This window comes from Cydia splendana, chromosome 6 (genome assembly GCF_910591565.1).
Source record: "Cydia splendana chromosome 6, ilCydSple1.2, whole genome shotgun sequence".
Lineage (NCBI taxonomy): Eukaryota > Metazoa > Arthropoda > Insecta > Lepidoptera > Tortricidae > Cydia > Cydia splendana.
Genome location: NC_085965.1, coordinates 8,720,238 through 8,736,564, shown reverse-complemented (window position 1 = coordinate 8,736,564; position 16,327 = coordinate 8,720,238). Strand labels below are relative to the sequence as shown.

The window sequence follows — 16,327 nt, the reverse complement described above, 5'->3', positions numbered from 1 at the left end:
AGTACCCAGATGTTATCACCAGGCTGCGACAACAGGAAGCGTAGCAATGCTACGAGAGCCGGTCGCTACAAACGCTGCACCATCTCCACTGACGGGCGTCAGCGCAAGTGCTGCTGCAACAAGTTGTAAGTATAATAATCTGCAGTTGCATACGTTTTGTGATGCGTCAACAAAAGCAATGGCTGCCGTGTCATACTGGCGATGGAATGACAAGTTTGGAAATATCTGTGTAACGTTAGTGGCTAGCAAATGTCGAGTTTGTCCAGTCAAAGCATTGACAGTGCCCAGATATGAGTTACAAAGTGCTCTTTTAGCTGCCAGATTAGCAGATACACTGTTAAAAGAGCACAAACTCAAAGCAACGCGAAGATACTTTTGGAGTGATGCCACTACCGTGTTGCACTGGATAAAAAATGACACACGCAATTATAAGACTTTTGTTGCGAATAGATTGGGTGAAATCGACGAGCTTACGAGTGCATCAGAGTGGAGGTACGTACCTACTAAGTTAAATATTGCCGACACAGCTACACGTGAGGTCTACGATGAAACCATTTTTCAAAACGAATGGTTCAACGGTCCTACATTTTTGTACGGTGTAGAATCTACATGGCCGCAAGACTTAGTGGAACGAGATGTAAATGTTTCAAATCTAGAACGCGTAACATTGGTCCAAGAAACTGCTATAAACTCATCTCTTCCGGATCCTCATCGTTTTTCCTCTTGGTTGCGGCTTAAGAGAGCTACTGCAGCGGTTCTTAAGTTTGTAAACAAGTGTAAAAAACTTACAAGTGAAGAGGACTGCGAGACAATGGAACGAGCGGAGCGTCTTATATTGAAACAAGCCCAGCGAGAGTCTTTCGGCCAAGAGATTGCGGCAATAAAAGCAGGTAAGTGTATAGAACGCAGTAGCAGAATACGTACCTTATCACCATTTTTAGACGAGTACGACGTGCTACGATGTGGTGGCCGAATTGACGCCGCACTAGATGTTGCACATGATGTAAAAAGACCAGTCATCCTTGACGGTAAGCATCAAGTAGCGCGACTATTGGCCAAACATTACCATGAAAAGGCTGCTCACGATCAACAGGAGACTGTAGTAAATAATCTCAAGCAGAGATACTGGATAGTGAAGCTGAGGTCTACTGTTAAGTTTGTAGCTTCACGCTGCATGACATGTAGACTGAGGAAAGCCAAACCTGAAGTTCCCAGGATGGGAGACTTACCAGCTGCGCGTATGGCTCACCATCAGAGGCCGTTTACATACAGCGGATGTGATCTGTTTGGCCCAATGGAGGTGACAGTGGGAAGACACCGCGAAAACAGGTATGGTGTACTTTTTACTTGTCTGACGGTAAGAGCCGTCCATATAGAAATAGTTCATTCTCTGACAACGGATTCTATGATAATGGCACTTCGGCGGATGGCGGCACGAAGAGGTTGGCCGCGATATTTGTATTCCGATAACGGTACTAACCTGCGGGGCGCTGATTCGGAATTGAAGAAAGCCGTTCAGGAACTAGATGATGAAGTCTTGAAAAGAGAAGCTGCGAACGAAGGAATCCAGTGGTCGTTTATTCCACCCGCTAGTCCCCATTGGGGTGGGGCATGGGAACGACTGGTGCGCAGCATAAAGACTTCGCTAAAGGTAATTTTAAAAGAAAGAGCGCCCAAAGATGAATCTTTGAGCACTCTTATAGCCGAGGTAGAAAATATAGTGAACTGTAGACCCTTAACTCACGTATCTGTTGAACCTGGCAGTGATGAGGCTTTGACGCCAAATCATTTCCTCCTCGGTACGTCGTCCAGCTTACCTGTATTAGGTTGTTTTAATGATAACGACTTACATCTCCGGAAGCAATGGCGCAAGTCACAGCTTCTAGCAGATATGTTTTGGCAGCGCTGGGTCAGAGAGTACTTGCCGGTTTTGATACCACGACAAAAATGGAACCAGGAACAGAGGCCTCTGCAGGTAGGTGACCTGGTGCTGATAGTGGACCCTGGGGCTCGCCGAAACGTGTGGTTAAAAGGTGTGGTAAGTCAAGTATTCCCGGGAGCAGATGGTCGAGTGCGCATGGTTGAGCTGAAGACTAAGTCGGGAACGTTGAGGCGATCGGCAACACGCGTTGCACGAATTCCAATAGTAAATGAGTGCTGAGCCAGCACTGGGGTGGGGAATGTAGGCGACGGACCTATACCAACCTCCGTGCTGCGCGCGTGCTGGCCGGTAAGGATGCCGCGGCCAGCGCGCGTCTTTTGTTTTTGTATAATATTTTTTCTATTGTGAGTTTTTCTATGCGAATGGTAGCAACGAATGTTTTGTGTTTTGCACATAGTTTGTATTTTAAATGTGTAAATTGCCTCTAGTTGTATATATTCTGTGTACTTTATGTGTTGTGTAAATACTGTGTAAAAATAAACTGTACATATTAAACTTTTGGCGTATTTTTTCGTCATCGGCGGCCCGAATGCCTACACTTGCAAAGCGACGAAATCGCGGAGTGAGCCACGCCTGCTCTTGCTTTAAAGATACCGAAGTCATACCACATGTGTCAGGGAATACGAGTACAGATGGCGGCTTTTTAGTGAAATCTATTGCCTAGGTAATAAGGGTCTCGGTGGGTAAATACAGCTACCTAAAGCAAGTGAGTGGAAGAAGTAAACGATTAAATTAATTGTACAATATTTGATGGGGCTGGGTAGAAAATTCGTAATTTTTATACTGCGATTTAAAAAGAAAGGAACTAAAGAAAATCAAGGGAAAATTGAATGTTTTTTAGAGCCAAAGCACGTCCTCGGGACGGCTGAATAAATATCTTCTGTTTGTATAATACAAAATAAAAATCTTCTGTTAGCCTTATACAAAATCACAGTTTCGTATTTAAACTAAAAGGAGAATCCAAATATTTATTTTTAATAAACGGGCATTTTCACTTAACTGTGCACCTTTAACGGCCGGTTAGCAATCGTTAAAAAACTGACGGTCAATGTCAAATCCCGCACATTTTGTCAGGAATGTAACGGTTAGACGTTACTGAAACACGACTTATGTCGATCGCGCTTTAAAGTGCAAGTTAAAATGAAAATGCCCAAACACCAAAAGTTCAATAACCAATTGACACAATGTCTGAGTTACAAATCGTAATCAAATAGAAAAACTTAAGCTAATTAAAATCATAATAAAAAGTAATATCGAATATTAGCAAATAATACTCAGAACAAATTTTTTATGCGATTTTCACACTGGCAGGAGCACGGAGCCAGCTAGGCCAATTCGAACGTACACTTGACATCAAAACGACATCTAAATGATGTTAGTTAAACCCCCTTATTCATAAACGTTTACTAAAGTTGACAAGCCGATAATAATCGTTTGTCCCTTTCCGACGTATTGGTATGATGGAAAGGCACAAATGATTATTATCGGCTTGTCAACTTTAGTAGACGTTTATGAATAAGGGGGTATAGGTACACGGTAAAATCCGAGCATGCATGATCTGGTATATCTTATTACCGAATGCACAATACAATTATTTAAGCGGTTATTTTAATTTAATAATCTGTAATTATAGTACTATTTACTGAAAATACAACCTTATGTCAATAAATGGGCTTCTGTGAGTTTTCGCTTAAAATATTCCATCATACCTTACATTTTTTGTCCAGCGTTTTTTGATATAAATAGTTTTCTTATTATTCCCTTGCCCAGGCCCAGTAACAGCGACAGTGCTGTCTCATTTACTCCGATACAAATAGTGTTGTACGCGCTTTAGGTATTGACAGCCTCGTAAGAACAATTTTTTTCCAACATCACAGGCAGAAACATGAATAGGATGCATCACGTTAGACCGGGCTGGGGCCGGGCCGGAGCTCCCGGCGCTTCGTTTTGAAAGCACCACGTGATCACCGATCAGCCGTCATAGAAAATGAAATGTCGGACGCCTCGGGCCGGGCCCGGCCCGGTCTAGCGCGAGTCATCCTTAAACTCTACAGTTTATTGCTGGGGGTTATGTCCTTAATTATGATATTTAGGAGCATTCCACGGGCTGTCCCGTACAAACGTATTTTATTTCCTGTGTTGAGACTTTTTTCGGCATTTAAAGCAGGCGATTATTTTTCTGTGCATATTTTTGACCATTTTTGATCATTCATAGAAAAGGAAACTCTTATACCTGCAAATCTCACTTGCTTCAAAATTCGCGTTTGTACGGGACAGACGGTTAGGTGTTAGGTAGACAATTTCATGGAATGCTCCTTTATGATATTACGCCTGAACAATTCTCAAAAAGTTTGTACATTTCGATCACATCTTAGATTTCTATAAAAATTGGTATGCTGGTAAAGTACATGAAGCTGAACAACTTCCACCATATTTCCCAAAATGTCCCAGAATGATTCTAAGAAACATTCCTTTTTTGTTACCAGATTTCCTTACACATTTGATAACAAAAAAGGAATGTTTCTTAGAAACTTTCTGGGACATTTTGGGAAATATGGTGGAAGTTGTTCAGCTTCATGTACTTTACCAGCATACCAATTTTTATAGAAATCTAAGATGTGATCGAAATGTACAAACATTTTGAGAATTGCTCGCCTACGCCTTTCATTTTTCACAGATGATGTATTTCTGTTGCCGCTATAACAACAAATACTAAAAACAGAATAAAATAAAGATTTAAGTGGGACTCCCATACAACAAACGTAATTTTTGACCGAAGTTAAGCAACGTCGGGCGGGGTCAGTACTTGGATGGATGACCGTTTTTTGCATTATGATACGGAACCCTTCGTGCGCGAGGCCGACTCGCACTTGCCCGGTTTTTTTATTATTATTATTCAGAAACAAACAGTCATACATGGTTTATGAACATATTTTAGAGACAATAAGAATAGACCTATAGTTTCATAACGAAACAACATAATTATATTAACATATAATTTTTATATGCAAGTAATAATTATATAGGTATGCAAGTTTAATATGCAAGTGCCAACAGTTATAGTAAGTGCAGCGCCTGGATAAAATGAAATGGAAATAATTTCGACCATAATATGCTTAATTGCTTTCCATCCTTTCCACGCTCTTTAGGGATGACTCTTAAAAACTATCCTGTCCTTCCCCGGGACTCAAACTACTATCTTTATGCCAAAAAACTAAATCCGTTCAGCGGTTTAAGCTTGAAGAGGTAACACACAGACACACTTTCGCATTTATAATATTAGTATGGAAGTATGAATGCTCATGTTTAAACCCACAGACAAGACATCCTCCAGACTGAGCATAGTTTTACTTCATTTTCGAGTCGAAAGTGTCTTTGTGTGACGTCCGTGTCTTTGAATGGACCAATCACGGCACGGGACTCGCTCACCCCGTCCCCCGCTCCTCTGTATTTTTGGCAGCATCGGTTGCATGAAATAATTGGTTACATATCAGAATACCGAAAGTTGATTTACCTAATGTCGAATCACCTATGCTCGATTCACCTATTTTTTAAACACCTAATGGTTTATTAACCTAAGCTCATAACACCTAATGAGCGAATTACCTAATGCACGTTTCACCTACAATTGTTTTACCTAAGCTCAGAATACCTATGGTCGATCTACCTAAACTTGATACACCTAATGCTTGAAATACCTAAAACCGATTTACCTAATACATGAAACACCTAAAGCTGACATACCTAATGGACGATCCACCTAAAGCTGATATACCTAATGAACGATATACCTAAAGTTGATTTACCTAATTGATAAAATACCTAAAACTGTTATACCTAACGAACGTAATACCTAAAGTCGATATACCTAATCTACGTAATACCTAAAGTCGATATACCTAATCCACGTAATACCGAAAGTCGATATACCTAATGTAAGATATCCCTAAAGTTGATTTACCTATTGAACGAAATAAGTACTTAAAGTTAATATACCTAATGCACGTAACACATACAGTTGATATACCTATTAGGTACAGTCAACTGTAAAAATATGGATGCACATTGCACAAATCATCTCAAAAATATGTCCCATAGCTCTTATGTTTATGTCAGCGAATTAAGAACTATGGGACATATTTTTGAATAAGTTGGCTACACCCATATTTTTACTGTTGACTGTATCTAATGAACGAAATACCTTAAGTCGTTATGCAGATAATATAATTAAATATAGCATTAATAAGAAAGATAAAAATAATATTATATGTAATTAATAGATAATTATAATAAATATTATTAAATAAATAATATTAAATTAAAACATATAAAATCTATACGTTTATTGATTAAATTCAGATTAAAATTAAATACTCTAAAACAAAAAGCAAAAAAGAATTAAATCATTTAATGTTTATGCGCAGTGAAAAATAAATTAGAATGTGAAACTTAAAACATGCAGTAAGAAAAAACGCCTCTTCTTTGACAGGCGAGGCGTTTCGACAGCTATTCCGTTCCATTCAGACAACTTATTAAGAACGGTTTTTCAATATTCAATATTAATAATATAAAAATAATATAGGTACCCTACCTGTCTGTTTGAAGGTAGTTAGGCATAATCTTAGATAACATTAGCTATAGGTATTTCGTTCGTTAAAACATATACCAGCCTTTGGTATTTCGTGCATTAGGTATATTGACTTTAGGTGTTACGTGCGTTAGGTATATTAGCTCTAGGTATATCGTTCAATAGGTAAATTAACTTTAGGCATATCGTCCATTAGGTATATCGACTTTCGGTATAACATGCATTAGGTATATCGATTTTAGGTATTTCGTCCTTTAGGTATATCGACTTTAGGTATTTCGTTCGTTAGGTATAACAGTTTTAGGTATTTTATCCATTAGGAATATCAACTTTAGGTATATCGTTTATTAGGTATATCAGCTTTAGGTGGATCGTCCATTAGGTATGTCAGCTTTAGGTGTTTCATGCATTAGGTATAATAGCTTTAGGTAAAACGTGCGTTAGGTAAAATGTGCATTAGGTAAAAGGTTCATTAGGTGTTTCATCCATTAGGTTAAGTGAGTTTAGGTATTATAAACTTAGGTCATTCAATGTTTAGGTAAAATGATCGTTAGGCAATTTAAAAATAGGTGAATAGGTGATTCGACATTAGGTAAATAAATTTTCGGTATTCTGATATGTAACCAAATAATTGCTCTAAGCTCCGTCTAGAGGATTCCTAGTCTATGTTTAAACACTTTAAACCTAATCCAAGTCTTATTTGTACGTCACCGGTTTTTGTAACTAAAAGAGGCATGGAATAGGTTCCGAACCGAAATTTAAGCACGACCGATTGTTGCAGCCTTTTCTTCTGCACAGCAATCATACATTAAGGGGCTAGGGGGCTACCCCACGCCAATGACCTTCGATCTGAATCCCTTAGTTCTCTTATGTTTTTTGTAGCTTATTATATTAACAGCAACGGCTTTAAGCAAAATAGTATCCCATATTTACTTCAAAGTTCATTATCTTCGAGATATTTGGCATCAAAGTTGAACAATTTTAGGCTAAAAAACTGGTTTTCTGGCCATAACTTTTGTGTTAATTAGTTTAAAATTAAAACCCTGGACACGTTTTTCGACACGTCAAAGACGAAGCCAAATATGTAGATTTCGTACATGTAAGACCCTTCACTGCAAACTAGATACGAAAAAAGTGTTTTTTAGACAATGTTTAAAAAAATCATAAAAAATAAGTATTCATTTCTTTCAAAATCCGGTGGACAAAACCGGAGATAAAAGATAGAAAAACCGATAACCGGTTGTCTTATAATTCTAACTGTAGAGCAAAATAAGGATACGATTCATAATTTGTCAATAATCGATGAAAACCTCGGGTAGCCCCTAGGTTGTACAATGAAAAGTGTATGTACAGTCGCCATCAGATAGATGGGAGCTGCTAATGTAAGGATCATTATTTATTAATAGCTTATATTTTGATCATTCTCACTTTTATTTATGATTAGCTTATAAAAGAGTATCAATTAACTCATACTTGTCACTGGTTCCCGCCATTTTGAATTGTTATAAAAAGGCCGGTATAGCAGTTAAGTGACAAGTGGCCAGTTCGAGTACGGACAAGTTAGAGTGAAGACGTCTTGAATAATTGATTGTAAATTGGTTGTTATAATGTTTGTAACAAATGAATAAAATTAAAATATTGGTACAAGTAATAGTTTTCATCATCAACCCGGTAATAACCCAACACTAAGGTACTCAAAAATATTTGAACACGTACTCTAACATCTTGACAATACAGACGTGTTCAGATATTTGTGAGCGCCTTGGCCGCTCCGATATATCTGTTGGCGACTGTACCAGTACCCAATTACCTAACCTAAAAATCAGTAGACACTAAATAAATACAGTGGCGGATAGATAGATCTTAGCCGCCCCTTTCGCAGCACCCATCATAATTGACTACATTGTAAGTTATTTCTTGTTATCATCAGCGAATTTTTTGTCTCAATTTGCCGCCCCTAATTTTTTGCCGCCCTAGGCCCAGGCCTACTGGACCTTAGGGCAAATCCGCCACTGAATAAATATGTTTATTTAGTTTGACGCCTAGTACACGAGGGATATCAATTCACTCCCAAAGGTTAGTTGATTGAATTACAAGTATTCGTATTCAATGTTGGGCCTCGTTTCGTAAACACAAAACAGAGTTATACGGCTCGATTCGGAAAATGAATTAGATTTCTACTAGACTTTAACAAGTTACGATACGGATAATTTAAAAATATTTGTAAAATAGATATATCAAATTTGACGTTTCCGCGATTCTGGAGGTCCTCTTGAACGAAGAAGAACGAATGAAGTTTTATGCGTATTAAGTAGGTACATAATTCTTTACTAATTTGATTTGTCAATTGACTACTAAGCCATCGATATCGGTATCGCCGATTATTTACATCGCTACTGTTGTATTCACAAGTAAGTAAAAATTAGTTTGAGTTCCAAAAGTCAACTAATGTCAGTCCATGAAAAGTCTGCAGCGGATTTGATAGCCCACGCAGTGCACGTGTTATTTTGAACGTCAAACTTCTATGAAATTATGACGTATAAATGACACTTGCACTGCGTGGGCTATCAAATCCGCTGCAGACTTTTCTTGGTCCGACTCTACGAGTAAAACCGGCGTAGGTCACGCCCACACCAGTGCTGCCTGTGCCTATTGAGTGCGCTAGAGTGATTGACCGAATGAATGGTTAATTTATTTTGTAATTTACAAGTGTCAGTGAAAATAAACATCAAATATCCAATCACAGATGGATCTCCTTAGACGTCTCGGATTTGAGATGTGTACCTAACACTATATTTTTTTCTTTAGGTATTTAAATAAAACTAAAGAAATAATTTGTACATTTTCGGGTAGTTATAACATTTATTGGTTAACCAACCAAATACAAAACCTCTGTGATGTCCATAACAATAAATGTTTTGTTTTAGGTTCCCAGCACAATTCCTATCACCAAATCAAAATTATTCACCGAACATTCTTATCGTGCGTGGTACATCTTAAAACGTCGTCATTGGCAAAATCCCTCCTGCCAATACACACAAGAGGGGAAAGCCATAAAAAAAAATACAAAACCGCCTGGATCTGTCACTGAACGACCTGACTTTAACTTACATTATTTGAACGTGTAATGTTTTCATCTACCTCGCCCGCTTAGCAACTTCTACTTGATTGTGCCTACAAACTGTCTGTGACATAATTGAGCACAAATTGAGCAACTAAAATGTACAGTCGACGTCAAAAATATGTTTACACTTTTGCACCTTATTCCTTTGTAATAAGGCGAAAAATGTAAACATATCTTTGACGTCGACAGTACAAGAGACTGGTAAACAAGACGAACAATCTGCCGAGCCGAGATATTCGTTACGCATATAATTTACATAATTAAGGATTATTGCTTGATTAATAATGCTTTTAAACGTAATATACAAACTTATCTATTTTAGGTCAAGGTGATCTATACGCCCTTGAAGTGTGTTCAGCTTAGGATGAAAGGGGACGACTGGTTATCCATACAAAAGTAATCCTTGATCTCTCTCTGGAATTATGGAAATATTATTTATAAAATTTGATCTTTGTTAATTATAGCTTTTCCCCTTCGTTAGATTATTTGTTTTTATTTTTTTAGCTCCTTACTCTTATAAGAATTAAAAACCTAATCGAGAAAAATAAACAATAGAAGGGGCAAGGCTATGGTCAATATATACCTACCTTTTTTTCTTAGCACATTATAGTGTCCCACTAGTGGGCAAAGGCCCCTCCCCTTGATTTCCACAACTCTCGTTGTTGTGCTTTTATTTTTCCGGCCAGTTACTGCCCCCTCCCCTTTAGTAGTTAAGTGGCTGGTGTATGTATGTATACAATAGGGATGTTGACATGAATCGAGAATATATAACATGTTATGTTTTTACCATAACAGGGAATATTAGAATGCTGAAAATCATATTTTGCAAGTGTAATTATATGCGTAACAAATTTATTAAAAATAATCAAAAATGTTCAAAATAACGCCCAATATCACGTGACTGCAAACGCCAATCGGAGCGCGTTACGTCACGGCAGCAGAAAGTCCCACAGACAAGTCGTCAAACCTGACACCTGACCGTAATCCATACGACACCACCAAAGAGTTTGGATGTTCAAAAACTATGTATTTTTTATTTCGACATTAGACATTTATTACGTACAAAAAATATTATTACCTGATATAACGTGTATATTTATTTGTTATTAAATAAATGAAATGTTATAACGATATTTCACTAAAATCTTTTTAATAATTTGGCTGAATTGCCACGTTGGCTGAGTAAATAAAAAAAAAATATTTAAAAAGTTATATCGGTGCCCGCTATTTGCACTCAAAATTTTAGTTGTATCAAAATAATTTTTCTTAAATTGTAACAGTAAGTGTTTTTGTGTGAAATCAGTTATTGTGATTAATTTTTGAAAGGTATTTATCATCGCTGACGTTGAACGCAATATGTATACAGTATACATATAGTGCGCAATTAACAATATGATTCAAGTCAAAATTCGTAACTGCAACGTAAGAGTCATGTAACAAATATTTGTTTTATACTCTAGGGTCTTGATTGTTGTTCTTTTACACATAGACACTGCATAAGACATGTAAAACTTATTATTAATTATTTTAGCTTTTATATTTACTCGTACGTAATACTTATCTTTTAGAAAGAGAGATAAATTAAATACTACAGCTTTTGATCTACACTAAGACTGACATTTTGGCCGCAGTTTGTTTATTTATGAGTTCGTGATGTCGTCACGATCACGTGACAGCTTGGAGCGTTTAGACTCGAACTTTAAACACTAAACTAATTAAGCTCTATTTTGTATTTAAAATGAATGGATAAAAATTTTAAATACATTTTTTTGTAATAATTACGTGTTTATCTATAAAATGAATACAGTTCTAAAAAATTGTCAACATCCCTATTATCGTTGCAAGAATGGATAAAAGTAACTATATACTTAGCGATGAGATATTTAAAAAATAAAATAATTAATAAACGAATATCAAGTATGATTTTATTTGTCAAATTTCTTATCTTAATTGTTTTAAACGTTTTTCTTAAATCATTGAAATGACGAGTTCGTTCGTTTTGGTATTTTTAATGTAAAATCTGGCATAATGACTAAAACTAATTGCATACATAATTCTAGTAGAAATAAAAAAAACGTGCACATTCCCTGATTAAAATGCTGCAATGGGTGGAAAACGTTAGTAGGTATACTTTGCTAATACGGTGCACTAAAAGTGTTTAAAATATTCTATGATAAAAGGAGTTTCGTCTTCATTTTCTGCAGTATAGAAACACGAGCTTGAATAGTTTATGAGCTCACACAAAGTCGATGGGAAGAACAAAGTCCGCTGTTTAATTACCTAATTATTTATTAATTAGAAAGTCAACATTGTTTAGGTAATAAAATATATAATATGATCATAAGTCCACACCATACCGTCCACGCACGTGCACGAATGTCTTAGGTGAAATAGTCAATAGTCAATTATAGGGACCGTGCGCGTTGTAGGGTCTGCCATCTAGTGGCCTGAATCGGAAACATATGTGCGTATGTACATTTCCAAAACCACTGCTACCATCTACCGTTCACGTAGGTACGTTTCCTTGTGCTTAGTAGTTTCTGCCGTCTTGTGGGCTACATCGGAAGCATAAACGTCACATTTACGCCTCACGCCAAAAATCTGACGGCTCCTATGCTGCCCTCTATAGTTCATGCACGCCCCCTCTTTAATACTATTTATTTATTTACACATTTTAGTTAAAGCTAGACTTTAATTCAGTTCATCAAATACAGCTTAAATAGGTATATTGGTTGTTTGGATAAAAAAATTCAAGTAAAATTACGACTTTTCTTTAAATAACCAATAATTAAATGAGAAGAGGCAATCATTTTATTTAATCACGTCTGGCTTGAGCTCAATCAGTCGAATTTATTTTATTTCTTAACCCAATTTTCTTTTGCAGGACTCGATCAACGCGATGAAAATAATTTAGAAATCATGGCGGTCGAGACCCTCTACGTCATGCTCGTTCTGCTCACCACCGCCCGCTGTAACTTCACCGCCAGAAGGATCTCTGACTACGATTACGCAGAATACCAAACAATCAACTCAAGTGACGTAGACACAAGCATAGAGCTCGAAACAGAGAGGATAGACGTCAAAAATGAAGCTAAGAGTTCATGCGAAAACGTAGAGCCACATGTAGAGCGCGTCACTAACACTAAGATCAACTCAGTGTATTTGAATAACATTTACGCTGGAATGACGAGTTTAAAGGAGATATCAGGGAAGATAGAGGTGGATGGCGTGAGCTTGTACGATCTGCTGAGCAGCGATTGTGGCGGGGCCAAGATATGTCCCAGTTTAACCTCTAATTGGACCGCAGACAACACGATTACAATTGGATTCCTGGGAGCATATAAATGGAGTCAGGTGAGTCGATTGTTACTATCGATCGGAAATGCTCATAGCTTTTAGGAAACTGAACCTTTTAGAACACTTCCACGTAATAACTACTCGTAAAATTGAGTTATGATTCTACTAATAATTACTTTATTAAGTTTGCTGTCTCATTTGTCTAATTAAAAGTACTAAACTTTACCAGTATGCTAAATGAAAAAAAGAATAAGAATAATTTCGCTAAACAAGTTAATAACAAAAAACTGTAATGTGACAAAAAAAAACTAGCAATTTATTGCGCGATATGGAGGCGTATTCTGATTGTAATAATAGACCTGGATTTGTTATGGATATCATTTGTCAGTGGCAAAAGTATCGTTTCTGATGCAAGAATATCCATAACAAATCCAGATTAAAATCATAACCTGTTATTACAATCACAAAACGCCTCACAGTAAACAATTACATGAGTTACCGTATGTCACTAAAAGTTGGTTTTAACTTGCGAATGAAGCTTAGGTAATTTACTAAAACCAAAAAGAATAGATAGTATAGAGGGGTCCTGTCATTGTAAATTTTGTAGTCACTGTAAATTTACTGCCATCTATATTATCGTATAAAGTTATCAAAAAATGTATATATATGGATAAATGATTTTATTATTTTTATATCATTTTGATCCCTGTTCATTCACTGATATCTATGTGTTAAAATTGTTAAATATGAAACGGTGTCGTCACGCCATCTAGCCGAGGATAGGCTAAAGGTGTGTGCGGAATCTATTCGAGAATGACTTTTACTTGAATTCCGAGGCACGTTTTTCCTTAGACTTTATTCGTCTTATACGAAGTTACATATGTCTTTGTTAAAACGAAAACGCCTAAGATACGCGTCGCATAGGTGTTTAAACGAATACCTATGCGGCGTTCTTATAATATATGTGACTGTATGAGGTCTGTGCCCACAAACTAGGGCAGGCTGATATGCACCAGATAAGCTCGGATCCTCAACCTCGGACAATCCAATCTCGATTGAATATCAGGGTGGAAACAGGCGAGTCCATTAACGTTGCTATTAGTCTGAAATGTTAATATCGAGAACGTGAGTTTATAGCGACTGAGGTGGTGCGAAGATGTACCCTGGTTTACGATCCGATTGAATCTAGGACAATACAATCATGACAGGATTCCTGGACGCAGTCACAAAGGTTATTATTGATAAAAAAGTTATGGGTATACAGATTTCTTATTATTTCGTTTAAAAGCTTATGTTATGGTAATGGTGAATAATTTACAATATAGGTAATTTATAGTACATTGTGCAACATGGGGCGTAAGTTGAATATTGCAAACGAGAGTAAGTTAAATCGCGACGGCTTGCCGGAGCGATTTATAGACTCGAGTTTGCAATATTATTACGCCCCGAGTTATACACAATCTTTTTCATCACACTTGCGATACAAAAATTAAGTATAAAGACAAAAAACTGTTAATTATGGCACTAGAAACTTCATAACTCCCTAGGGAGAACGCTTTTTCTATAACTCCCGCTAAACCTGCGTGCAATTCCACATTTACTGAGCGAGTGTGATGAAAACGTAATTTGCTTCATAATTCTTTCTAGGTATCATTCGGAAAAAGTCATTAAAAAACACGTCAAAAATTAGAATACAATAAAAATCATTCAGATAACACATCAATACAAATAACATAACACATATAGCAAATACAAAGTATGTATGTGCATCAAATTAATATATGTATAATGTATATAACTTAATTGGTAAGTAACTAAAGAACAAAATAGATAATAAATATAAATAACGGGATCCGGCAAAAGAAGACGGAAGGTGATTTTATTTTTATATGTAGCTTTAGGCAGTAGAACTTTGTTGGGTTACGAGGTCAAATGGGAAATCATTTCAAAGAGCTTGTGTTACACAATAGACATTCAACATTTTGTTTTACATATTTATTACGGACAATTATAAAATCATTTTAATTCAAGACAAGAGTATTCCGTTGTCCGACACAAATGTGGATCCAGTAATGCTTCTTGCCTTATCACTTGCCAGGAACAGTGCCAAGTCCGCGATCTCTTCCGGCTCTCCTACTCTCTTGAGTAGCGTTTTAGCTTTCCAGTGCTCCCATACTATATCTGGATTCGAGACCCCTGCATTCGCTACTATATCGGTCTTGACGGGTCCGGGGTTGATGCAGTTGACCCTTACCCCGTGTGGAGATAAGTCCAAAGCAACGCAACGTGTGAAGTGATCCAACCCTGCTTTTGATACCGCGTAAGACAGATAACCTCCTTCTGGAGGAATGCGTAAAGAGGCAACGCTTGATATATTGATGATGTTGCCTTTAGTCTTAACTAAATGAGGAGCAGCCAAGTGAGTTAAGAGGACGACTGCACGCAGATTCGTGTTCATAATGAGGTCAAAACATTCCATAATATTCTCGTTTAGTATAGATGCGTTTTTGCCAAATCCAGCATTGTTGACTAGTACGTCTATCTGACCGAAATGATTGATAGTTTTGTCCACAATGGTTTTGACTTCTTCGTCTTTGGAGACATCAGCCTTGATGATGAGATACTTGGCGTCGTGTTGTTCGCATTGCTGGGCGACTTGATTTAGTTTGACCTCGTTTCTAGCCACTAGGATTACCTTGGCACCATCTTTGGCAAGAGCTACGGCTGTCGCTGCTCCTATGCCAGAGCTGGCACCAGTCACTATTGCCACTTTACCGGTAAAACTCATTGCGTTCTTGCTACACGGATGTTAGATAAATACTGCGTTTTCTATAGCGTGAATAAATGTAATCAGTACCTGCTAATCAGATTAGCGGCAAATAATTAAAGCTTATATCAATACTCTTTAGCGATAATACCGCCTGTTGTTTGCCTCTATCTTTAATCAGTTGTTTTTCCTTAAGCTACATTATATAATACTACATATATAATTATACAATATACATTTTACTGAGGCGTGCTATTGCACGCCTATCGCTTATCTTACGTTTTACAGTAGGTACATATATGACCCTTTAAATTTTCGACGTAGTTACGTAATGTGCTTACTATAGCACCGGTGTCGTAATGTAGCACCAGATGTACTGTATGCAATAGTAGGGCAAACCTTGGCTATTCGGTGATACGTAGTTATCCGGTGATAACAGTTTTAATGTCTTGTAGCCGCGTTACCTGGTAATTATATTACTTGAAACCATATTACACCACATTAGTCAGATCCATGGTATCTCTTAAACATTGTTTTAAGCAATAAAATTACCGGGCAACTCGGCTAAAAGACAATAAAACGACTATCACCGAATAACTACGTATCACC

At 37.1% G+C, this 16,327-nt stretch overlaps 1 protein-coding gene across 1 annotated transcript; it reads right to left on the bottom strand.

Annotated features, from left to right (window-relative positions):
- Positions 1-14,943: 14,943 nt before the first annotated feature.
- Positions 14,944-15,754, bottom strand: LOC134791846 (3-oxoacyl-[acyl-carrier-protein] reductase FabG-like). Its single transcript, XM_063762975.1, has one exon. It carries the CDS (start codon positions 15,737-15,739, stop codon positions 14,978-14,980), a length of 762 nt encoding a protein of 253 aa, XP_063619045.1. The 5' UTR covers positions 15,740-15,754; the 3' UTR covers positions 14,944-14,977.
- Positions 15,755-16,327: the final 573 nt, after the last annotated feature.